This window comes from Sorex araneus, chromosome 4, assembly GCF_027595985.1.
Source record: "Sorex araneus isolate mSorAra2 chromosome 4, mSorAra2.pri, whole genome shotgun sequence".
Lineage (NCBI taxonomy): Eukaryota > Metazoa > Chordata > Mammalia > Eulipotyphla > Soricidae > Sorex > Sorex araneus.
In genome coordinates, this window is record NC_073305.1 from 18022323 (window position 1) to 18048579 (window position 26257).

Here is a 26257-nt window from a genome sequence, read left to right on the forward strand (position 1 = left end):
TATTCAAAACCACAAGCCTAGTTTGGAAACAGAGAATACCTATTGTTTTGATACTACAAATAACAGAGTCAAGATTGTTGATATTTTCCTGAAGGGGTAGGGATGGTCAGGGGTAGGTAGACCAAGATTTACAATTTCTGTCAACGCAAACAAGGCTAAGAGGTGAGTGCATGCAGATCTGCAGGTTTTGGGTTATGCATTATTTCCACCCCTAAAGCCTGGCATATATGCACAAAGTGTTCATTTAATAAAATAACTAAACTACATTCAAGGCTAAGCTATGTTGCACAATTATAGTGTGTTTTTGGTCAAATATGTTCACCATCCGTCATGATTTCCCCATGCTAACTGGGAATAAGAGCCGAACTCACCTCATAGGGTAGAATTCTGAGTATTGGCCAGTTTTACTTTATTTACTTAGCATGTACTTAGTGAACACCCATAATATGCCAAGCACCAGGGACATACCTTCAGCAATATTGATTTGAAGAGATAATAAATAAGTAATACAATGTGATGCGATTGTGTAGAGCTGAATAGTACACACCAACCACGGACTTAAAGAGATGTCAAGGGGTTGGAGTGACAGCACAGGAGGTAGGGCATTCGCCTTGCATGATTCCAGGTGGGTTCAATCCCTGGCAACCCATATGGTCCCCGGTGCCCCACCAGGAATGATCTCTGAGCTGAGAGGCAGGAGTAAGCCCTGAGCACTGCTGGGTGTGGCCCAAAACGAAAACCAAACCAAAAGAGAGAGGGGAGCGGGGAGGGAGAGAGAGAGAGGGAGAAAAGAAGAGAGAGGGAGAGAGGGAAAGAAAGATGTTAATCCTATGAAACCCTCTACTCCTTCTTACTCGGCTTTTATTATATGATCACGTTTCAGATCAGTCAAAAGACTTAATTTTGAATGACAGGAGAGAGTATCAGGTAAGTCTTTCAAATGATCTCTTTTTTTTTTCAAGTTAAATAAATATTCTGAGAAAGACTGAAGAGTATTCATCAAGCTATGAGGTTCAAGTCAGGTCGATGGATAACAACCCCCCCAAAAGTAAAAAAAGTACTTGTCTTTGCTCTGGTGGTATCTCCTGCAACAGGCGTGTGTCTGGTGGCTCACATCAGGAAGACACACAGGGCTCCCTGATGTCAAGTTCCACTCCACCACCCTCTCCAACCTCCAGCTACAGCGGCTCCTCGCCTCGTCCTAACTTCCCAAGCCTCCTGCACACGGCACCATTAAAGCACTGTCTGTCCTGCAGTTCCTTTTCTATGGCAATACGAGCCTTGGGTCTTATCTTGACAGAACCTGGATTCATCAAAGGACTGAGCAATATTAGGTGATCAGTAAATAAGGTCACTGAAATAAACCACCACTGCAAACTACAAAACAGAATCAACCTTTCTTACTACCCTCTTAAAGGGCAAAGGCAGTGGCAGCGTGTCATGCGACTCTCTCCAATGCACCACTTTTAGCTGTCAGCCCTGAACTTATAATCTAAAGAACCTTTGTTCATCAATTTGCAAGTAATCCCTTCCCAGGTTTTTCAAATACATCCACACAGATGTCTCGGAAGTTGCAGAGCTCGGTGGTTATGTTATTCCAATTCTCTCTCCGTGTCTATTTATACGCGCTCTCCCAAGCACTTTGAAAAAAGCATAACTCATATCGCAAGTTGTTTGATTCAGTGGCCGGTGTGTATAAAACATTAATGCTCCAGAAATAAAATAATCAGACTGATAACACGTTTTTTTAGGTCCCAAATTGAAATGCTCTGCTGTACATATACCAATGAACAGACCACAGCTTCCAATGTTGGGAAATACAATTTGAAAGGCGGCAGAAATTGGCTGTGGGTCTCATAACCTCGGCGTGACACAATATTCTCATCCTAGGAGCCAAGTTGTAAGCTTTTCTAAGATCCATAAAGCACATGTCTACTCCCTATGAAGAGCGTCGGTTCTTTCTGAGAGTCTGCTGAAGTTCCGATCTGAAAGAATGCCATCTTCACAGAAACCCCAGCACTCTAGAATGATACCATCTGCCACGGGCTGAGCTTCCTTTTCAGCCAAATACATTATTTATAACCTTTCTAATTGTGAAAAGGTAAGGGTGGAATTTTTCTAAAGGCTGACATAGATATAGTTAGAACATGCTGAACCTTTGCTCTAAAATACCGCAGGTCTCTAAGTTTGAAAATCAAAACTAAACAAATGAAATCCACATGGAATTGGTTGAGGTTACGTAATTTTTTTCAAAATATTATATTCTTTCAAACTCCTCCTAGAAAATGACACACATTATAGGAAAGGCAACACATTAGGGAACTGAAGAGACAGTTTTATTTTTCTACTTGGTCATCTCAGTAGCCAAAGAGGAGATTTTGACAGAAAGGCCTTTTGGGGGAAAAAAAGGTTTACCCAACTGGGGAAAGGCAGTGATCTGATTTACCCTTAAAATTGCTTTGTTGTGCCTTTAACAACAACAAAAAAAACCCACCCCCAAACAATGCTAATCAGGTTATTCAATCATTTAAACCAAAACTGTTCATGCTTTTCTGCCAAATCAACCAACCACAGCAAAATCTGTTATCTCTGATTGCTCAGCTTCCAGTCAAAAAAAACAGTTAACCCCCACTATACCAAAAGTTTTCCAAAATACCCTCAAAGCTTTGCAAGCGCAAGGAGAATAAAGAGAAAGCCATGTCATATTTAGAGGGGTAACTGGAGTGCCGTACTGCATCTGCATCTCACAATATACTCTAATAAACTAAACAGCCTGTACTGGAAGCCAGAACTCCCTAACATTTCATATAATCTCCATACTGGTTTTTTTGTGCATGATTTTTTTTTTTAAAAAAAAAAGCAGGACTATGATACCAGGATCAAAACTTAGTAAAGACCTGCTGGTGATTTAACTAAGGTGGGACAAGGTAACCAGAACATGTACAAAATGGTGGTTCACCCATGTTTAAAGCTTTCAGGCTGCATCAGTAGAGAGGGCAAAGGCTACAACATCTTATTTACACAATTATCTAAATACGATTAAACAGCTGATGGACAAATATTAAACTGGAAAATGTATAGTCATTTCAGCTTAATGTAATCCTCTTTCTGTAAACACCCAAGATGATTTTTTTCAACCAGAACAGTCCTGACATCTCATAAGCCTAAGGGTGAATAGCAAGAGATTGTTTTTGATAGTTATAAATATTCAAAAGACATGCAGACCATCTGCTTTCATAATACAGGTAAAGCAAGACTGAAATGGTGACTGCTGTATAAAAATGATTCTTTTAACAAAGTCTTCCTCTCCTCGAAAACTATAAAGACAGATGTCAAAAACTGTTTACACAGAGCAATCAGGAGCGTGCAAAATGTAATATTCCTTTTACACACAGTGCTTGCTAAAGAGATTTTTTTTTCTTTTTCTTCCCATCTGTGTGTTGCAACACATTTCTACAAGTTAAAAACATTTTTTTCAAACAGAGATCTCATGAATACCCAAAAACATGCTATCTGGTTTCTGAATGCTAATTAATTTCAACTAAAGAATCTGAATATCTTTTTCTGTAGGAAGAAATGTATGTTTTGAATTGGAATACTCTGGAGAGACTGTAAGGGAAATAGTCTCACACAGGTTTAATTCTACATTTAAGACAATTTTCATGGTTCTACCTTGTCTGTAATATATATCAGCCATTGCCACGTTTTAAAGAAAGCAGATCACTGCTAAGGTTTTAGGTATAAAGTTTGCAATAACTGTTTTCTGAAATAAAGGTATGCACATGTAAAATGTATATAAAGAAACTTTCAACTTCTCAGTCAATACAGAGTGATGCATAAAGCCCTACAAGTTAATTTTCAGGACTGCAACACTCATCTTGACAATAACCTTTTCATACATTATATTAATGGCACAGAGGCATTAAGCACCTTTTTATAATTTTAATAAAATGAGCATTTACTGAACAATCTGTCAAACTGCTGGCTCTCTATTCTTCTGCATTTTTGTATCTGAGAACGCAACTTTGTCTACTCTGAGGTCCCACCTGTCCATGGCCTGCATTTTCACAGCAGCCCTTCACACGTGTGCAGAAAGCTCAAAGGCCAAACTTTTAACTACAGATCAGCTGTAATCAACTCTACACTCAAATATAATTTTAATAGGAGTCCTAAGTAAACAGGGTCTTTGTTTCATCCCAAAGCATATCAATTAAGCTCTTAAAGGTATTACAGGAGATGGTGGTATAGAATAAATTTGTTCAAAACTAACAGGTAGTCCCCATCTGGTATTTGGGTGTAGGAAGGAAGGGAAATGGGCTTCAATTTATGAGAAGCAAATGGCAAAATTTCTAAGTATAATATTCTGTTTGTGTATGTTATTCCCCAAATCTTTCCCTTTGGATTCTCTATTGCTTTCTAAGCTATTCTCTTGGGAAATACAACTGGGGCATATTTGGAATCTCAATTTGTTGTGAAGAGACTAATCACTTCTAAATTTTACTTAAACTTCAGTTGTCATAGTTATCACTCTTGCCATCTTGATCACACCCAATGCCTGGCAATGGCGTTTTCACACAGAGTAACCTTGTACTGCACTAAAGAGAGAGACTGAGGACAAAGTTCCAAAGAGCACGAAAGAAAGCATAAAGAGAACACATACCAATTACTGTTTTAAAAAAATCTTACCAGGGGGCTGGAGCGATAGCACTGCGGGTAGGGCATTTGCTTTGCACGTGGCTGACCCGGGTTGATTCCCAGCATCCGATATGGTCCCCTGAGCACCGCCAGGAATTAATTCCTGAGTGCATGAGCCAGGAGTAACCCCTGTGCATCGCCAGGTGTGACCCAAAAAGCAAAAAATATATATACCAAAAAGCCCAAAAAAGAAAAAAAAATTACCAGATTTCCTAAGGATGAAAATATAATCCTTTCAACGGAGAAATTTTTTGTATTAAATACTCAAGGAGGACTGGAGTGATAGCACAGCAGGTAGGGCCTTTGCCTTGCATGCGGCTTATCCGGGTTCAATTCCTTAATCCCTCTCGGAAAGCCCGGCAAGCTACCGAGAGTATCCCACCTGCACGGCAGAGCCTGCAATCCACCCATGGCGTATTCGATATGCCAAAAACAGTAACAAGTCTCAGAATGGAGATGTTACTGGTGCCCACTCGAGCAAATCGGTGAATGACGGGACGACAGTAACCATGGAAAATGTTGGTTCAGTTTAAATAGCATTTTCATAACATAAGTTTATGTCAAGTCCCACATAACATTTTTTGAACAGACTCTCTATTTTGTTCTTTTGTATAATAACACGGCAAGATCTTTCTTAGTATACTGAAGTCTTCTTGGATAATGTATTGGATTTAGTAAATACCTTAAAATAGAAACCATTTGTTTAAAAAAGGTGTATTACTAAGGGCATAAAATACTTCTAATTAACTGTATATAGAATCTTATGTTTATTCATCTGCAAAATGAAGAGAACGAAAAGTAGACCATGTCCAAGGTCCCTTCAAACAACTTTAAGGTTCTATGGAATTAATGATTCTTCTTAAACAGAGGTACTACAGGGTCTTCTTGTGAGTAAAGAAGATTCAATAGTAACATACATTATCTATTCATAGGCACTCATTGTGAAAATGTCCCTAATTATAGTTTTATTTTCAGAAAGGTTAAGAGACCCTTGGTACCTTGCTTTCATATGATAATTTAAATATACTCGTCATTATTAAGTTAAACAGTTAATCCAAATAGCATTTTCACATGTTTTTAATTAGAGAACTCTGAATCCAATGAGTTTTATGGAAAAAAAAATATTTTCTACGATTCTAAATCTCAGGTTCATCTACTAGTTTATATATTTGCAAATGATGACTATTTTTTCTCCGATGATCCTTGTGTGGTTCAATCGCCCATGCTCATTAAAGCTTAAATTTTCTAGTATTTGTGCTTAGAAGCAGCAGCATAATAGATGCTGAATTTATGTTATGTTCCAGAGGTCCTAAATAGAACGTTCTGAACAAGATGAAACCTCACAGTGAAAAGAACTAAAATAGTTTCAACAATCCGTTTTAACAAATGTAAATACTAGAATTAAGCTTTGTGGCTCTTCAGAGATCTTATTTTCTCTCAAGTGCATTCCTTCTTTATATGAACATTTACATTTCTTTGGTGACATTGGTTAAGAATTATGGGGGAAAGACAAGGCAGTTTTTAGATTTTTACAGGGTCACAAAGCTATCTGGGAATCTCTTGAAGCTTACCTGATTTACTCCCAGAAGTGGTTTGTAACTTCAGGGTATAAACAATACCTTGGAAGTCCACTGAGGAGTACAAGTACCTTGCTCAAATCTGATGCAAGATTTCGTAAGACACATGGGCTAAATCATGTATCGATCTTTGGGTTTTATAGGGTATTGTTCGCTGTTAGCCAAGACTTCCCACGTCTATCTGATATGAACCCGGTTGTCACCTCGGGATTAGGCCAGAAAGAAAAATTACAGGAATCTTGTTTATCTCTACCAAGACTATAAAATTGCTTCATAGTTTAGGAGAATGACATGATCACCCTTAAGAGTTACGGTGAATGGTAAAAATGTGCCAGATGGGTTGTTTATCATGAAATGATGAGCCCCATCTATCAGGAAGATAGATGTATATTGCAGGTTGAGCTGGTACTCACGCAAAGGGTGGACAAACCAAGTCCCTAAGGGCCATTCTGGAAGGGATAAACAGTTATCTACACTTGCAGCTCTCCTCTAAATTTGGGTGATTCCAGACCTTTATAGAGCTGACTTGTCTACATTATGTTTATAGCCCTAAATGGTGTCCCCAATGCCAAATGTGAACTTCATAACATCAACTGAGGAATGGACACTGGGAGTTCGCATGGGGTGGTGCTGGCCGCTAGCATTTCTGTGTTGGCAGCATCAGCATCTCTGTCCATATATCATTTGACTCTGCTATTGAGTTTTCCCCCTTTATACTCAAATATGCAAAATAAGGACAAATGAAATTAACATTAAAAGAAAGTATTTCAAATATACCTTAGTTGAGACCAAATAAAAAGTATTAGCTAAAATGTATGATCGATTGTGGAAGAAAAGTATATGCATAAAAATATTTTTTTAGTGTCCTGTGTTAAATCCTCCCACACTCAGGCGTCTATCCTCTCTTCAGACGGCACCAGCCCAGGGCACTGAGGTCTCTCTCTCCCACTAGTCTTAGACAAGCTGTCTAGAACTCTTAGTATCTGCCAGGATCCTGATGGCGTTCCTCTTCATGTCAGTTACGGGTGTACACAGACTAGTTAGCCCACAGACCATTTCAGAGCACTTTAGAAAGTGCTAGCAGGAGTTCAGAGAGAGGATGGACGCCTGAGTGTGAAAGGAGTTAACACAGGACACTAGGAAAAACTCAGAACCTGAGGATATCTCATCTTGAATCACACCGACACGGCCTGAGGTTAACTGGCTTAACCTGTAAATGGGCTTATTCAGAGTGTAAATTTTGAGTCTTCCCCATTTCTAATTTTAAAATACATCAGAACTTTAGAACGCTTGAAAGGGCAGTGTTTTCAGTGACCTTGAAAGCTGTAGATGAGAGGGCTAAAGAGATAGTTGGGGGGGAAGGGGGGAGGGGGTAAGGCACTTCACTTGAAGGGGGTTGACCCATGTTTCAGCCCTGAGTGAGAGCCGGGGGAGTAGCCCCTGAGCATGGCTGTGTGTGGCCCAAAAACCAGAAGGGAAAAGAAGAAAAGAGAAAGCAAGCAAGCTGTAGATGAGTTAAACCTTAGTCCTTTCATTTCTTTTCACAAATTAGTACTCAGTTTTTGGTTATTCCAAAAAAGTAAAGTTTACATCAAAATCTTCAAGAAACTTCAAAGTTTCTTAGATTGGGAAAGGGCCCACAAGTAAGATTTCAAACTCTGAATTCCTACTTCAAAGGCAAAAAAAATTAAAAATGAGTTACTGTACACTTTAGAATTGTGTTATGAACGCTTTATTTGTAGGATGGGCTAGGGGGCTGGAGGCACACCCAGCTGTGCTCAGGCCTTACTCCTGGCTCAGTGCTCATATACCACTGCTGGCAGAGATCTGGGGACACTATGGGATTCCGGGGACAAACCTGGGTTGGGCACACACAGGGGCAAACTGTATTATCTCTCTGGTCCTGTTTTAAATGTTAAAATATTACCTCGTGTAATTCTTACAACAATATAGAAAAATTCTCTTGTAAGACAGAACTGACACAGGATTACTGGCCCTAGCGCACGGAGCTGCTAAAGCCAGAACTCATATTCCTGTCTCGTACACTGAGTAACAGTCACTCACTAATTAGAGAGATAGCAAAGAGCAGCAACACAAAGATTTACATACAAGTGAGAGCGAAATTACCAAAGAAATATACATGAAGGGGGACAAGGAGTCAGGGAGAAACAACATTAAAATATTTAAAATAGTACAGTGGGCAGAGTACTTGTCAGACGAGGGTTTGATCCCAGGCACACAGAGCCAGGAGTAAGACCTGAGAACCCCTGGGTATGGCCAACAAACAAACAAATTAAAATAAATCAACAAACAAACAACTTAAATAAATATTTCAAGAAAAAAAGAACTGAAATCAAACTGTCCAATGTTAAAATAACACAGGAATTAAGACACTATGGGGTGTCTTAGGAATCTATCATGGTGTTTTATAAAGTTAATGTTTCTTTTGGTAGAGCCACATTTTTTTAATTATCTTGAAAAAAAAAATGCTGATTAACAGTAAAACAGGGAAGCCTGGGCCAGTCACCAGTACCAAAACCAAGCCCCTGGATTGTTATTGAGAGAAGAATGAAATCTCCAATGCTGCTAACAAAATTTTAATTTTTTTAACTTTGTATCTTTTCTGAATATACTTATATATGTTTTATATCTTTAACCCCTTTGAGTAAACTAAGTTAGATTAGCATTTTTATGGGGAAGTTGTGTGATACAGGATAATCAGTATTTTCTTACGAAAATGAAAATAAGGAAAGAGATAATGATTAAAGAGGACAAGGTTTTCGCCTAAGAACAAGAGAAAGGGGAAAAAAAGACAAAAGAAGTCAGTAACCTGGACCATGAAGAATTCTGCAACCTTATAAATTGCCCATGATGAAACTCTGGCACCCAGAATAATGCCGCATATTAGAACAAAATACAATCTCACATTTCTGTAGCGCCCTTCATACAAACATCCCAGGGTGCTTTACAATCATTATGAGTTAAAATTAAAACTGAAGCACATACAATTCCTAATAGAATCATTTTAAAAATGCTAAACAGAACAAATAACTTTTAAGTCTAGATTTAAAAGTCCCCACAGCCAGAGCGTTCCTTCCTTCAAGTGGAATGAGCTGCGAGCCGGGCTGAGGCGCTCTCCAGTTATGCTAAAGGCTCTCTAATGTTCTTTATCCTCAGAGCACGTTATGATCAAGTAGTTTCCAATGAAAGCGGGGGTGTAGCTGCTTGTTTAGGTTTTCCGAACTTAAGGGTCTGTTTGTTTCTGAGTTTGTCTGAGACCTGAATCTGACATTAAATCAAGCACGTTTCAAGAGCAATTCCATCTAGAGCCCAACTTGAAATTAAGTAGGAATACTGGTGGTTGTTGGAAGTAAAAGATACTCAAAAAAACACTCTAGAACTAACTCTGTTGTAGTAAGACAATCAGATTGATTAGCCTGATTTGGTTAACTTAAAAAAAAAAAAACAGCATCTAATGCGTTTTCCAAAGCCCTGTCTACTCATACACCTTTGGTATTACTTATTATTGTGCAACTGCTCCTTTCCCTCCCCAAAATGTGGAAGTGATCTCATGATATGGTAATCTTCCTTGCATTAGCGATTCGGCGTCAAAGAAAATCTATTCAGATCTAGAACAAAGAACAGTTCAGATCTAGAACAAAGCATATGTAAAAAAAACTATTAAGTGAAACTGAAGTTAAGCACTATATAAATTTACATGGCTGCCACTCCTTTACATTTTGAGTTCATGTTTTACTAAATTTGACCTTTTTTGATTAATATACCTGAAAGGTTACAAAGAGCTAGCATCAAGCTACAGCCAAATCCTTAGGGGACTAAATTCTCTGGAAGTGTTCTAGGGGAGGCTGGAAAGACAGTTGAGAGATAGGGCGCTCGCCTCACACAGAGTCAACCCATGCTTGTTCCCCAGTATTCCGTAAAATCCCTTAAGCATCACTCCTGCCGAGGAGTCATTCCCAAGTGCAGAGCCTGAAGTAACCCCTGAGCATTGCCATGTGTGGCTCAAAAAGCAAACGACAAAAACTGTTCCAGGTATGAGACTCAGAAAGGAAAACTTGCAATATGGGGAACACTTCTATTATCTATTCTATATTATGTTAAAAAAAAAAAAGCAGATAGCACACTATCTATGAAAAAGAGGAACCAGAATGGAGTAAGAATCTGTTCAAAAAGGAGACAGAAAAACTTATTTGGTGTAAGGAGACAGAAAAACTTATTTGGTGGAAACATAATCCATTTACACAACTACCCTACAAGGCTATATGTAAATCCACTTCATCATTTCCTTTATGAATTGGCGTGAATACAACTGCTGGAAGTGATAAAAATATCCAATTAGTATCAAGTACTTTAGTACCCAGCAGAGCAGATATTTATAACATCAGGTTCCCACGGTCAGTAGGGCAGGGTGAACTAGGAAAAGGTCTTGTTTTGTTTCCTTTTTGTGAAAGGAAAGGAAAGCTCCTACATGGAGCTCTTCTTCAACATACATGGTATTTTAAAACAAGATTGATACTTTCTACTTGGGAAAAGAAAAGTACAAAATCCTACAAGCACATTTCAACATTTCAAACAGGAAACTTTCTATTTTTATACAGAGCTGCCAGTTACACCCTCATCCATCATATCAGGCCAGAGGATGACTAAGGTCTATACTTTCAAACAGAGGAATTGAACTGCCCACTGTTTTCAGCGAAAATGCCAGACACTGTGTTGAGGGTCAAAACAAAGGATTTTTAGCTCAACTACACCTAATAATCCAGATGAATCTGGGGAAAAAAATGGGGGGGGGGGAATATACTGAAGATATTGCCACCAGGCAGTTTACACTCAAGCATTCAGGAACCCTTCAAATACCAGATTATCCAAGAAGTCAGATTCAGAGGCCTTAAAATCACCCTCTCGCTCTCTTAAAATACAGGACACGAAATGAGGATACTTTGACAGCAAGACCATACACAACAAAACCAAATATTTTGTCAGAACTAAAACCCTAACACATTACAGAGAGGAAGAAAAAAAGGCAATTGGAAAATGTATTTACTGTCAAAACATTCTTCAGGGAACTGTTATGAAAAACAAACAAAACAAAGCCCATCAAATTAAATTTAGAAAGGTGACCAGAAGGCCGGATGGTGAAGCACATGGGCCTGCGGAGTTGAGAATGCCAGGTCTCTCTGCCTCACCTGCTACAGAGCCCAGCGCATCAACAGCCTATGCCTTCCTCGGGTTCCAAAATTGAAAATGAACTAGAAACTACCTCACCGCGACAGAAGCCATCGTGATGATTCAAAAGCACTAAACTGAAAGTAAACTAGTATCATTTCAACTATTAAGATGTGTCACCCTTCTTGCTGCATAGCAAAGAGAATGCTTGTCATTCTGCAGTCTTTTTTTTTTTTTTTTGCTTTTGGGTCACACCCGGCGATGCACAGGGGTCACTCCTGGCTCTGCACTCAGGAATTACCCCTGGCTGAGCTCAGGAGACCACATGGGATGCTGGGACTCGAACCCGGGTCGGCCGCGTGCAAGGCAAACGCCCTACCCGCTGAGCTATCACTCCAGCCCCACTGTAGACTGTCAATACATATCTTTGGAGGAAAAAAAAAATCTGTGAATATGTTTCAGAGGTAAGGTTCTCATATGAAATACAACATATCAAAGCTGATGGTGGTATTAAAGTCTTTCAAAAATATCATCTTAGGAAAAAAAAAAAAGAAAGAAAGAAAAAAAAACAACCCCAAGGTGTCATTTAAAGAACCATATCTGTAACATACTCAATAGGGATTTTTCCACTGCTGCTCCAGTGTTTTTTTTCTATTTCAGACTGAAAATCAACTGAACATAGGTTGAGTGAATTGTGTGTGGAGATGATTTTCAAGTTTCAGAGTCATCCTGGTTAAACTTCAGAGGGTAGGGCTGGAGTTTCTTTTCATCTTTTCTCATTTTCTCATTTTCTCATTTGCGACTACCTAGTAAAAGTCGTATATCATATTGGATCCTAAGATGCTATCAGGAAAAGAAAACCCTCCAAAAATTTTTTCCTTAGTATTTCTTTCACATGGAATACTGAAATTTAAATTTGTATATTTTTTTGCTACTTGAAAAAGAAAACTATATATATAGTTTTATATAGGATTCGGTCTTGAGTTTACTTCTCCTCAGGTGAAACAATAAAATGAAAACAACCCAATGACTTTAAAAAGTGAAAAATTGTGATGTGTGTGTAGTTGTGGTAGAGATAAACGCCTATCAAACTGAAATCTTTCAGAAAATTTTACCTAAATATCCTTGGAAGATTTTAGGATAGTAGAATAGCTGAATTTTACTCATGGTATCTTTAACAAAATGAATCTATTCTTGTGTCAAAATATATTTATCCAGTGGTTAGGTTTAATTTTTAAAACCTGAGAGAAAACTTGCATCAAATTAAAATATTTACTCTCTGTCAAAATGTTTCCTTTTGAAAATTCCTAATATACCTCCCAAATCCCTACTCCCACCAAAGTTCCAGGATGAGGGACCTTCCTGTTCCAAAGCTAGATTTGAATGTCACCTCCCTTATTTATCACAGCCACTAAAAAGAAACAAAAGTGACCACAAAATACACAACACCTCAGATCTATGATGAACTAAGTTTTGTAAGTTTAAAACATTGAACACAAATACACAGGGTCCAAAGCACTTAATAAGGGGTTGGGGAGACAGTACAGCAATCTCTAATAAGGCAATACGGATTTGATCCCCAGCATCCCTGAGCACTGCCAAAAGTAAATCTTAAATGCAGAGGCAGGAGCAATCCCTGAGCATCACCAGGTGTGGCCCAAAAACAAAAACAAAGAAGAAGAAAAAAGACACAATAAATAAATGAATGTCAATCTAGTTGAACGGGTTGATGATAGGAAAGCAGTAACAGAAATAAAGGTGAATTATAAATCAAATCATTTGCACACACAAGGGATTTCTGCTGCTAGAGCAACCTTTACAAACACTATCCAAGAAAATACTCTTGCACCAAAAAATAAGTATTCATTTTTAAATCAACACTTATTTAAGAATATATCATGGGGAAAGACTTTTGGGTCAATATTCCATCTCTGACCTCTTAAGATACGGTTCTTTCCTCTTTCAAATTCTGAGATACCTTGGAAGAAAATACCTTCTAGTTCCAAGTCCCAAGTAGACATCCACTTAGCAAGAATGGGAGAGCCTTCCTCAAGACAGTCAGATACCTCAGGCCAGTTCTTAGGGCTGTGTCCCTCGTCCCCCTTGGCTTCTAAAGGGAGTCTACCTATTATGAGCATCTAGCACCATACTCACGTCTGGGGTATTTATAATATTAGAGTAAACAAAACAAATTATATACTAAAAAGATCCTACGGACAAAATCAAAACACCATGGGGTGGGAGGAAAGTCTTAACAGTTAGCATTTCTTTGTGCGAGGTTCCATTTTGTACACAACTAAGGCAGTATTTATCTGCTAAGCACTTTTCTCATGCTCGAATCTTCAACACCAAATCTCAATCATAGGGAAATAGGAGTAGTTTTGTCTAACTCAGCATACATTTCAGGCCTAGGCCTTCGAGGGCCTGTAATTCCTTTAATAGCTTCAGACAAAAAAGAAACAAATGAAAAATAATTCATGATTAAAACATTCTCAATTATTAGATTCATAGATTCATTCTAAAGAATGAAGCAGAAGATGATGCAGAATATAAAAGAACTCCCTCAACTTGGCAAACAAGCTGCATTTTTCTCTGAATATTAAATATTAAATTATTTCATCAAGTATTTGCTGCTCCTTATAAACGAGGCACAATTTTTGCAAAAACTCATGACTGGAAAGAACAGGAGACTGGGATTACATCTAAGGTTTGAGTTAAAGCCTATGCCCTACTGAGATTACTGGGGGTCCTCAGCATCCCCAGGCTACCTCCCAAAGGACTCTGCAGAGATCCACTAGGGTCATACATCCCAAACCAAACCCTGGATTTCACTGTGTCATGTGTGTTAATGTTGTGACTGCCAGTATTCATTTCATTTCCCGTGATAACACCAAATAAATTCACAATTATAAGATATAGAGTCAAAGTTTATTGGCTAAATGTTGATGCCACCTAACAATTAGTTCTTACTATGAAATATTTCTCAGATCTTCTTTTTCAACTAAAGTAAATGTCTTAAAATACTATCTTAAATTACTTCCAAAACTCAATGGGACATTTAGTAATAGGAATACACGAGATTTCATATTTGGTGTTAACATGTATTTTAAGCAAGCTTTAAAAACATAAGTTTCAAGGGAATATCAAATTTTTAAATGCTAATAAACAAGACACATAATATCAGAGTTGTCTCCAAACCGAAATCCCAAAGAGTTAGGAGTTACCTGCTTCTATTACCCTACTGATTTAACTGTACTTCATTAATTGACTTTCATTCACTGGTTACCAATTCAGATCCTCTCCATGACCAGGGTAATAGGATGGGAGAGAAGCTAAAATGAGGGGGGGAAAAAAATCTTGCTCTGAAAATCCAACTGACCACTTAGTACAGAGATTATTTTACCTGTGGCTTACCATAAAGGACTGTAGAAAGATACATGGTTTTTTATATCCATATACATGTTTGGGGGAGAGTGGTAGCAGGGAAAGAATCCAGTACCTCAAACCTGGTCCTAAGAGACATGCTCTATCACTGAATCAGATTCCCAGCTCTAGGAAACCATCATTAATCACAAATTTATTTCATTCCTATAATAGCTAGTAAGTACTAAAGTAAAGCCGATAGACCATAAAGGTGCAGGCCTAAAATGCATGGAGTTTCCATGAAATCACAGCATGAAACTTCCTTTCTGAGGTAGCTGGTATCTTAACCAGCATCACAATAGAAATACATATTGAGAATGATTCAATTGCTGAAGTATTTACAGCGGAGGCATATGGTTCATCAGGTTCAAGTAACAGGCAGACTAACCTTCATAATAAAATTTAAAACGTGAATGTACACTTGAATTAAAAGAGAAAACAGCAAAAATCTACTTAGGCCCATATGTCATTGATACTCTGTTATAAAATGACCTCACAATGTCTTTGAACAGGCACGTTAATACATTTATCTGAGTGACCACACGAGCAGCCAATTAAGAGCTGATTCGTAGACCCTCTTTTTAAAAATGAAATCAGCTGAGTATTATAAAATATATGTGGCTGTAAATTTAGAAAAGGGGCGAATCTTTATCAATTTTAATTCTACCCCACCAAAATTCGCTATAAAAAATACCATGTGCCACCATAATAAATGTCTGTGTCATTTCAAAAATTCCCCGATGATGGTAGGGGCATCTCAGAGGGGAAAAGCATTCAACTTTTATTTAAAGAGAAAAAAAACTAAGTATGCCAATAATGCAAAAGATGACAGTGTCATAACCAACAATATATATTTAACTTTCAGGTAGAGGCAGATGTCCATTCTTATTTTGATAATCATTTTTATAAATGTTGATTTTTTAATTTTTGGTTTTGTAATGCACAAATATCCAAAAGCTGTACTTTTATTTTATTCCGGCAGCATGGCCAAGTTTTGCTTGTGAACATTTACACTGCCACTGCCATCCACCAAAGGATCATGGAAATTATTCTATCCACCTTCTCTCTAAAATAAGAGCAACTCAGGGGAAAAAGGGGAACTCAGGAACTCAGGAGTGCTTCCCATGCAGAAAGCACTCAAAAGAGGAATCTAAATACAAACCAGTGTGGAGTTCTGCTGAGCTGTCTTTCTCCTTTACCCGAGGGAGAAGATGCGTAAAGAAGGGATCTTTCAGAATGAATCCAGCATAGTTTTAAAAGTCACCAGTGGTCATGTCACTGTGCCCTTTCGGCAAGATTCTGACTTCAGATACCAGTTGCTTCATACATATTATGGAGCCCCATCAAACCTCCCATCAGGTCTGCCCAAGATTCTTTTTGCATGCTAAGTACCTGTGAAAGAGGGCACTCCTTGGCCAGCGAACTCTGATTCATATCTTTCAGTAAGTCCTTCAGAGCATTCCTTACTGTGGTGTGCGACCACTGTTCAGGAGGCAAGTCTTCTAGTTTGGGGCAACTATTTGAAACATAGATTAGAAAGGGGATTATTACAAGATTGCATCCCGCTGCAGAACATTCCTTTAAGACAGACAGATTTCATTTTGCGCATCAAACAGATGCATCTGGAGATTGCTCTCGGTCTCCTGATTGTTCCGATTAGTTAATTACTTTATACAACACATCTGCTGTATCGATGCATGAATTATACATCAGCTGCCTGTGGTGGCTATTTTTTCATGTTACTTCTACCTTCCTGCTCTGATGCGCTTGGGAAGACAATTTAAGGTGTACTGCTTTCTCATGAGCCATCGTGAAAAGCATTAACGTATTAACCGTTTTCCTTTCCTGTCTCTCTTCATACGAATTAAAATGATTAAAATATATATAAATAAATAAGATCACGGCAATAGCGTATAAGGCATTCTTTCACAAAATGTACACAGATGGCACTGTTCATGATATGCAAAAATATTTTTCTCTTAAGTAAACTTTATGTAAAATGCCTTCTTGTAATGCATCATTTAATTGACTAAATATAAAAGCCTTGTCTTTTGATAACCAGCACAATCTAGAAACGGGGGATGTGGGAGTGGGGGTGGGGGATTGGTCGCCTTTAAATTATACACTGAAGTTAGAAAAATAAGGCAGAAAGGGTAAGGTAACCAAATCAAATTGGATTAACCTTTCTGAAATACAAAGCAATAAAAACCGAATGTTTGCCAGAGATGCTTTATTTCACAAGACCAGGTAAGTGGAATGTTTTGCCCTGAAACTGCTGTCCTAACTCACCTGTGTAACTGAATTTTCAATGTGACCACATGATAAACGTCTTGAAGCATATCTGCTACCGTAGCATCAGGGGCATCTGTCACATAAGACAGTGGAACTGGATTCCACTTTCCAACTTGGATGAGCCCTATTCCAGAAAAAAAAAAATGTCACAAAATAATTTATCCTTCTGATAATCTATCTCATAGAAGGTTTTGGGTTTTTTTTTTCTTCTTCTCATTGCTCCCAACACAAGCAATATTGTTATTTCTGTTTGAATGAGTCCCTTCCCTCTAAAAGGCAGGTCAATGAAAATATTCACAGCTTAGCTTTCCAAATTGTGAAATTATGTAAATGACTATTGGGCTGTTTATTATTTTGGAAATAAAACCCCATCAATAAAACCTATGCAGAGGCCACATTTTCCTAACTTAAAGGAAGTTCTAATAAGACATAGCTGAACCAGTTCTAAATGGCTTTACGATTTAGATAAGATTCTCTATAGCAATGGGAATCAGCATTGAAAAATACTTTACAGCCCATAAAACCATCAGAAACAGAATAAAAGAAACAGAACTAGATATTCAGTCATAAATGCAAATTGACTCTCAACAGTCCATCTGCTCAAATACGCTCCTCACTTCCTTGTGGGTCCTCAGTGGAGCAGATTATTAAGGTCAATAAGCATACTAATGATTCAGCTGAAGTAATTTTAAAAAAAAATCTACCTCGACATTCCACATGAGCAAAATGTGTGTTAACTAAACCAAACTGAATTAAGCCAATTTTTTAAAGCCACAGTCTATAAGGAACCAGGCTACAGTTCTTTGAATCAAATTATTCAGAGCTTTCTCTGCAAGGTAAACAAAGGATGTCAAGCAATTTTTCCAACCTCACATATGCATTATTTACCTTTGGCCTGGGCAGCAGAGCTATGCGAATATCCCAGAGACAGTAATGCCATTTCTATCAGCTGGTTGAAAAGCATATCCTTTCTCACCAACACAAACTCCGCATGCTCCTCCTTGCAATCATATTCAATGGCGTTTTCATAATGTTCGACCACACAGAAAACTGGTAACATGGTTCCTATCAGAAACACAGAGAAAAAGAGACACAAACTAATAATCTTCAGGAATACAAACTGGGTGGGTGGGGGAGGCAAAATTAAGCCAGGAAAATAAATCTTCACAAGAGGAACAAAAGGGAGACTGTTCCCAAGGCAGACAAGGTATAGAAAGACAGGCAGGCACACACCAATATATACATTGGAAAATAATTTTTTTTATGTTGAGATAGATACTTGAATAGAATGTGAACTTAATCCTAAGGTAGAAGCTGTTTTCATCTTAATAATGCATTTTCCAGAATCAATTAATGCAAAATTACCTTCTTGATCAAATAATAATGTTGACGACAGAGAAGTGTCTTGTCTGATCTGCTGAGAGTGGTATGCAGTGTGCAAGAGGAGCTGCTACAGTTGTCTTCAGACCAGCCAACGTTTATGCTTCCTACACACTCTTGTTAATATTAAACTTTTCCCATTCGTACTCAAACAAATTATCCTGGACTCTAAAATTATTAGCATTTTCTTCTTTCCTTAAATATATTTACTTAAAAGGTTGCATGAAAGAAACATCAAACTTCATCAAACTCGTGCCCAAAATATATTTCAATATGTGCATGATGTAGATAAATAAGATTTATTTTTATGACTACTCATTTAATCTACCTGCCTAAAGAATTACACAGTAAACATATGTCCTCCAAATGAGCAATCTTTGTTGCAGTAAAGGAAATAAAAATGAGAAAGGAAAAAAGAGAAACTCAGGACACATTAGGATAAAGGAATATGCCTAGATTTCATGCGTTCTTTATTTACTTCAATCCAATGTAATAACTCAGTAGCCAGATGATTAATAAGCACAGCTCACACCACTGAAACTAAAACCACCGAATGCTGTAGTACTCAAGGTGTTTCTTCAGGGCACTGTTACACTTCCAGGGAAAGTGTAAAAGGGTTAAAAGCAGATGCATCTGAACTGTACTGTGGCACGCTGCCAGAAGGGTATCATCTTTAGCATAACTGATGACAAGGGTTACTTTAACAGGGCACCCAGGATCCCCAATTAGTCCTACAACATCAATGCCTCTCTAAGCTCTGCCCTCTAGACTCGAATCCTACCAACTTCGGAAAACGTCAACTGTATACCAACCACTGCTAAAAACCAGGATTTCCTACTTGACACCACAGATGCCCTTTAAAAATGCTTTATTCACTTGGTTTTTGCTAAACAAAAGCCAGCAATAAAACAGTGACATTTTTCAATAGATGCATCTTCACCAAAGCTTTAGTGGACTACTCACAAGAGATGCTACCTCTGACAAAAACCCCTAGGTTTACTTAGAAAAGCTCACTAACTCATTCAGAGGTACCCAACAGGCTAGGCATGAAAAAAAAAAAAAGCTGCAGAGCTTGCCAATATATTCTTGTCATTCACTCAGCTGTTTTATACCAGAGAGAGAACTAGTCAGGGATCAGACGATAACTTTGGGAGACCACAAGAAAAACAGCATGTGCAAAGGGGTGATTTCTTCCTTGGCTTGAAGGTACTTTGGCAAAATCTCCTAAGCAAATAAACAAAAGCATCCAACCACTTTGACTTCACTGCTTCCTCATCTCAAGTCAGTTTTTACCCAGCACCTGTCAGGCAGAAACCATGCACATGAAATATACAGATAAAAACATCACGATGAAGTCTTTGGTAATTTTGTTCTTTGAAATAATCAGAGAACATTCTACAATTAAATTACTTTTTAAAAATGTCAATGTGAATGCAATGTTCTTTTATTTAAAAAAAAAAAAGCATGTGAACAGGAAGTGAAATTACTGTAGTTTGGTTTCTCCTCCCACTATTTTGAGGTCTTCAAAGAGGTGAGTTAGTTACAACAAAACATACACATCGATTTTTTTCCCCCCACTCATAAGTAGGATACAAACATGTTCTATATGCTGCTTCTTAAACTGAGGACTCAACTGTAGGCTTTTCAGAGAATTGAAATATAACTGGGGATTTATTTTAGATTTTTAGATTTGATTAAAGATACCCTGTAGATAAAAGCTGGGTATTGAAAAGGTGACAATGTAATGCTTAAGTTACATATCTCACTATGAATCTTCTGGAAAACTTGAAGCAGCCTCCTGACCCCGGGAGTCATGCAGAACAGGAACCTTCTCTGAACTCTGATTGTGATAATGTTTGGTGAGTCTTCTAACTACAGCAACTTCATAACCTTTCAACATTAAAAGGGGACTGCACTGGTCACTGCTGAATGCTAAAAATACCACATGATTTAAACCTGGAGGCAGTCTTAGAAGCTTTTGCTGAAGGTTTATGAGCCTGTGTAAACAGCACGTCTGCCATAAGGAGCGGTGAAGTCTGTAGAATCCTTGTCTAAAACTGTCCTGGCATTAAAGTTTGCTGTGCAAATATCACATAATACCAGAGACAGCTGAAATCTCCTATTTAGGAATTTATGGAACTTATATGTTTGCAGGCGTCAGAAAGTCTTTTTTATAGAGCCCCAGCGCTTCACAGTACAATATTAATGCACTCTTGTTTGAAAAGCCGTAATAAATTATATTTTTAATGCTCTTATCCTGGCTTTCTTAAGATGCATACATTCTTGGCAAACAATCAATAAATAGGGTAATCATGAGTAGAGGCCAAAGAATTTGCTGAAGTGCTGTTTTTCCATTTTTAATAGATAAAGATCTAACAATACGGACTGCTGTGTCTGTTCATTTCAGGATCAATATATTCTTTGTTTTCGCCAAACCAAGGAAAAAATAAATGATTGTATGATAAATGTTATGCATCAAACACAATGAAATTCCTCTGCCTTCTAACTTTATCTACTTAATATTCTTGGTTGCTAAAAAAAAAAATGGCATTTTTATCCTTTTCTTAGCAACTGTAAGGGGAATGTGTGTCCTATACACAGTTATTTGGAGACAAAATAAAGACTGCTTTGAGGCATACACGTTATACATAATATAGTCACGACTTTACAAACACACACACACAATAGCACTAAACACAAAGTTGTTCAACTTCATCAATTTAATATAAAACTGGCATGAAGGAGTTATGCATTCTCTTCTTAAACCTGCCTAAATCAACTCTTCTGTGATCAATGATACTCAATTACAGCAAAAATCAGGTTTTCCACTCTAAATAATGAATTTACTCGTAATAAGCCACAAAAAAATTATATCACAAACTTTTCCAATATACCACATAAGACTCCCATTACTCTCACAGTGCTTTAGAATCAGTAACCCTCTGAAAAAGAAAGAACTGTTTTTGAATTGTCAACCAGTCTTATCCCAAATCAGGGTTAGTGCCAGCAACAGCCATCCACATATTCTCCAATACAGTAACACCTTATCAGTGGAAGCCTGTGTAATATTTAATTCAGTGCTTATGATCTAAGCCTGCAATGATTTCAGTTGTAGAGTCCAATGCTCTACTCAAGCATGGTATCTGCACTTTCAAACTGGTATATCCATCAATCTATAGATAGGTATATAGAGATAGATAGACACGACACTAAACCCAGGAATATAACAAATATTACATTAGAAGGAGAATCAAGGGAAAGGAAACACAAAGGCAAGTTTCCGCCTCTCCACCCCAAAACAAAGTGGTCCAGGGCAGACACGAGGGCTTACAGCTTTCCAGGATTTCGGTCAAAAGTATTGTATTTACCTTTCCTAAGGTTGGTTTTCATCAGATGGCCCGAATGTTTTAAAGGCACTCCCTGCATTTTTGCACCTGTACTCCCCAGCCTTCCTCGTCCTAGCGGGCTCCCGTTCTGCTCCAGGCGGGCAATCTTGGCTGGTGGACCCTTCGGATCGCTCACATTGTTAGACATTTCTGAATGTTCTTTCCCCTGAGTTGCCTCGTTCAAATGATCCATACTCAGTTACCCTCTAAAGATCACCTGCCAGAATTAAAAAAGAAAAGACATGTTATAATTGGTGGGTCGGTCTGTCTGTCTCTGTCTCTCTCTCTCTCTCTCTCAATGCACAAACACAGACACCACAGACAGACAGACACACACACACACACACACACACACACACACACACAGTTTTATGCCTTAGATATGTATCCCTGCATATTTGTAAGTTTGCTTTAACTAGACATCTAACAAAATGCAGATGTTACTAGTTACTATATTTCCAAGCAACAAGCTCACATTTCCATTCAAACACACACACAAATTTGTGCAAACTGTATCTACACACGTGAATTTAAAAGAACAGTTGTCACCTACCAACAAACCTAAGTGGGGGAAAACAAAAATACTATCAGAAGAATTATCATAGGGCTAAAGACAGAGTAAATTAAATCTATGTATGGAGTGCCAATTTTTTAAATATTAGAAACTCATTACAGCAAACAATGAAAATAATTTTACAATGGAAAGATGATCAATGTCAAAAATATGAGCCAAGTTCAGTGTACAGGTTCACACTTTCACATTTTTACAGGCTTGGACTTTTATGAGGGGGATAGAGAAATAAGCACCACCTCTAAAGAAGGCAGGAAACCTCAGTCTTTTAAACCCCATGTTGACGTTACAAATTAATTGGTAGAAAAAAAAAGTTTTCTACAATCAAAGTTTCAAGATCTGACCTGTTAAAGATTTAGTACAGTCTTGGCTCAAACAAGTGATTGGGTCATTTCATCGCTAAGTAGACAGAACAGGTATTCCTCAAATATCCCAGGTGCTGAAGATATTTGGCTGAATCATGTGGCTGAGTTTTTATTATAACAAGTCCATTAATAACAGAATGCTATTAACAAATAGCATGCAACTTAAAAACATTTTGTATTTTGTCACACACATTTAACAGAAGTAACAAGCCTGCTTTAAAAAAAAATCTTGATTTTTCTTGATCATCAGTATGTAAAATTATCTAAGTATGCAACAGTCAAGATCTCCAGAAAAAAAAAAAGGTTTAATTGAAATTATAAAACAAACATCGGCTTTCAATTTCTAATAGAACAATCCAAACAATACCAACATAACTTCTGAAATAGTTTAAGTTAGGATTGATACGAGCAGGTGAATGAAATTATTTCGTGAACTTTCACAGAACTTAAAATACTGAACTTATCAATATTAAGGGGAAGGGGATGATACTGATGAAAAGCAAAGAGAATACAATTACAACTTTCTTTTAGTTTCTCTGGAAGTTCAACATTTATCTTGTACTTAAAATGATACCAAATTATACCAAAAAAAGCTATTTAGATCTGAGTCAGCTTGTATTATTAGGATGGATTTTCTGTAAAGCAGTTTTTTCTTTTAACTACAGCTTACCTTGTCCCACATAATCAAGAAGAGGTGACTGGGAATGGGGGGGCAGGAGGGGGCAAAGCTAATCTGTAGGTTTAAAGGCAACCTTAGGAATGCCAAGGAAGAACTATAAACTTTGAGAAATAATGGCTATTTATCCTTGCACTTGAGGGTGGCACGCTGAGAGCTAAAGGTTTACCATTGGTTCGAGGTCCCATCTGTTTTTGGTTATGAGGTTCATTAACAATAAATGTGCCTCTTTTAACCACTTTTTATCAAGATCACTCTTTTCCATTATATTAAACTGCAGTCTAAAGCCAAAATTAGAGAGTGATGATTATTAACTTATTCAAAACACTCTTTATAATGTTTCATGTGGATTATAACATAGAGCTGCTTTTTCTAAAATGGGGTTGCCTTACCCTAGAGCAGAAGATGAATTTTAAAACATGATTTGAAAAGAAAATAGTTAACCCGTGGGGCAAAGTGGGGAGAGGGGGGAGGGGAGACAACAGCATCCAAGTTAATGCTACAAAACATATTAAGTAGCCATAAGGCTTAATGGCACTATAAACTGTACAGTTAATGAAAGTGATAGATTACAATTTAATGTATTGACAAGCAAAACATCATATAGGTCATGCAAAATCGTATTTAGAATACCCACCTATAAGCATGAATTAAACATTCAATCATGCCGTAAAAAGCTTTATATTATAAAGCAAAATTACATGCACATAAAACACCCAATTTACTCATTTAAACTCTGTGTTCAGGGCTAAAGTTCATCGAACCTCCATTTGAAATTGCAAGGCACAGGCTCCACGGGGCCTTCTGGACTGACAGCCTGGGAACTAACTATGGTCTCAACAGATGCCAAGCTGAAGAGTTTCTTTTGAGTTACACATTTAAAAACCCATTTTGGTGGAACGTCTGGTTGGCACACGGAAAGCAGGATAGGTTGTCAAAATCCCATCCCCTAGCCCATAAACGAGGTCCATATATGATGATTACTGAATAAAACAGTAAACTCAGATGCAATTATTTCCTTCAGAAAGAAAAAAAAAAGCAAAGCCCGAAATTCCGGTTTCGAGAAGCTAGTTTTTGCAGTGTGGGAGCTTTTTCAATGAGTTGCTCGCTGGCTGCCCTTCCTCGCCCCCACAGAACCCCATAATCACATTTTAAGAGATTGTGCCCTTATCCATTCCATATGGCCGGCACGATCCAGGCCAAGCTTTCATTGTGACCTTTTAAAGAGACAAAGAAGCAAAGTACTATCTAGAAACAGAAACACTGCAGTTTTACTGAGTGAAATTAGCAAAACCGACCTGAAACTCACCACTTCAAAACTTGACAGCATATAAATAACAAAAACAAAGGAGATTTCCTTTGCAGCCCGGGTTCTTGAAGAGAAGTTCAAGACTGATGTTTTCTATGTCCTTTTTTTTTTTGTAATTAAAAAAAAAAAAAGCAGCAGACCTGAAGGCGACTTCCCCTGAAATTGTATTATTTTCTCTTCCCCTACCCCCGCCCCCCTAAGCGGGGGAAGGGCAGAAATAAACGTCCAGAAGAGGAGCCATGGGAGAGGGGGGTATTGAAAAAAAAAAAATCACAAATCGAAAAGCAACATATATGGTTTGTAAAACGTCTAACCTCAGAGAACGGGGTTTTCGGTGGGGGAGGGGGGAGAGTGGGAGGAGGGAGGAGGGAGAAGATAAAATTGATCTGACAAGTGATTCGTGGGGGGGGGCTGGGGGGGATCGTAAAAACAAAGCAAAAACCCGTTATGAGCTGTGCACTGTGGGGGTGCCGGGAGGCGAGGTGGTGACTGAGGATTCTCTCCAAAAGGAAAAAAAAAGAAAAAAGAAAAAAAAAAAACACCAGATCACTGCAGACCCAGGTCTCCAGAAAAAAGAAGAAGAAAAAGAAAAGAAAAATAAAAAAGAAAAGAAAGAAAGAGGTGCCCTGGCTGCCCTCCCGCCCGCTCGCCCGGGTGCTGGGGCGCGAGGACCGAAAGTCTACTTCTGCCTGTCACTTGCGATCTTCTTCCCCTCCGAGGGGCCGGGAGGGGGCGGCGCGGGCCGGGCCCCCCTCGCCTCCCCGCGATCGCCCCCCGCCCCCCCCACGCCCCCGAGCAGGGCGACTGCGAGGAAACCAACCTTCAAAAACTTTCTTCCCACCGCCTCGCGCCCCCACCGAGGGCATCGACCGGGGGGCCGGCGCGGGTGGGGGGCAGGAGGTGGCGGAAAGCGCGCCGCGAAGGCGCTGCGAGGCCACTTTGGATTGGGCCCTCGCTGACAACAGCCCGCAGGACCCTCTCCCAGCCCATGGACGCGAGGCTGGGAGCGCCGGGGGAGCCGCCGGAGTGCAGGGGGGTGGGGGCGGGGAGGGGGGAGGGGAGGGGAGGGAATCAGCAGGCACCCCCCGCCACCTCCGCCGCCGCCGAGACCAACTCCCCGCCCCCTCCCCCCCCCAAAAAAAAAAGTCGCCCGGCTCTCACTCAGCCCGAGTCCGAGGTAAACAAGGAGCACCACAATGGCACTAGGACTTGGGGAGCTGGGGGAGGGCGCGCGGGGGTGGGGCGCGGGGGGGAGCGCCCCAGGAACCCCGCGCCAACTGCTGCGAGGAGTTTCCCCGAAGGCGGCGAGCGGGGTGGGGGCGGGGGGCGCGGCGTCCTCCGGAGTGGCCCCGGCGGGCGAGGAGGGCGGCTGTGGCGGCGGCGGTGGTGGCGGTGA

The 26257-nt window shown here is 39.0% G+C and overlaps 1 protein-coding gene across 4 annotated transcripts in view; it reads right to left on the minus strand.

The window, feature by feature from the left end:
- Positions 1 to 26257, minus strand: part of SATB1 (SATB homeobox 1) — a 106239-nt gene that overhangs the window by 58987 nt on the left and 20995 nt on the right. Inside the window, exons 2-6 of one of the 4 annotated variants that reach the window (XM_055134714.1) lie at positions 24862 to 24961; positions 21923 to 22157; positions 18063 to 18239; positions 17172 to 17298; positions 16275 to 16398 (exon numbers count right to left, since the gene is read on the minus strand). In XM_055134714.1, the coding sequence (XP_054990689.1) occupies positions 16275 to 16398; positions 17172 to 17298; positions 18063 to 18239; positions 21923 to 22133 (639 nt within the window). In that variant the 5' untranslated portion in view covers positions 22134 to 22157; positions 24862 to 24961. Of the gene's footprint in view, positions 1 to 16274; positions 16399 to 17171; positions 17299 to 18062; positions 18240 to 21922; positions 22158 to 24861; positions 25114 to 26257 lie in introns of those variants that run through there. The other 3 variants (XM_055134716.1, XM_055134713.1, XM_055134715.1) reach the window with 3 other exon arrangements.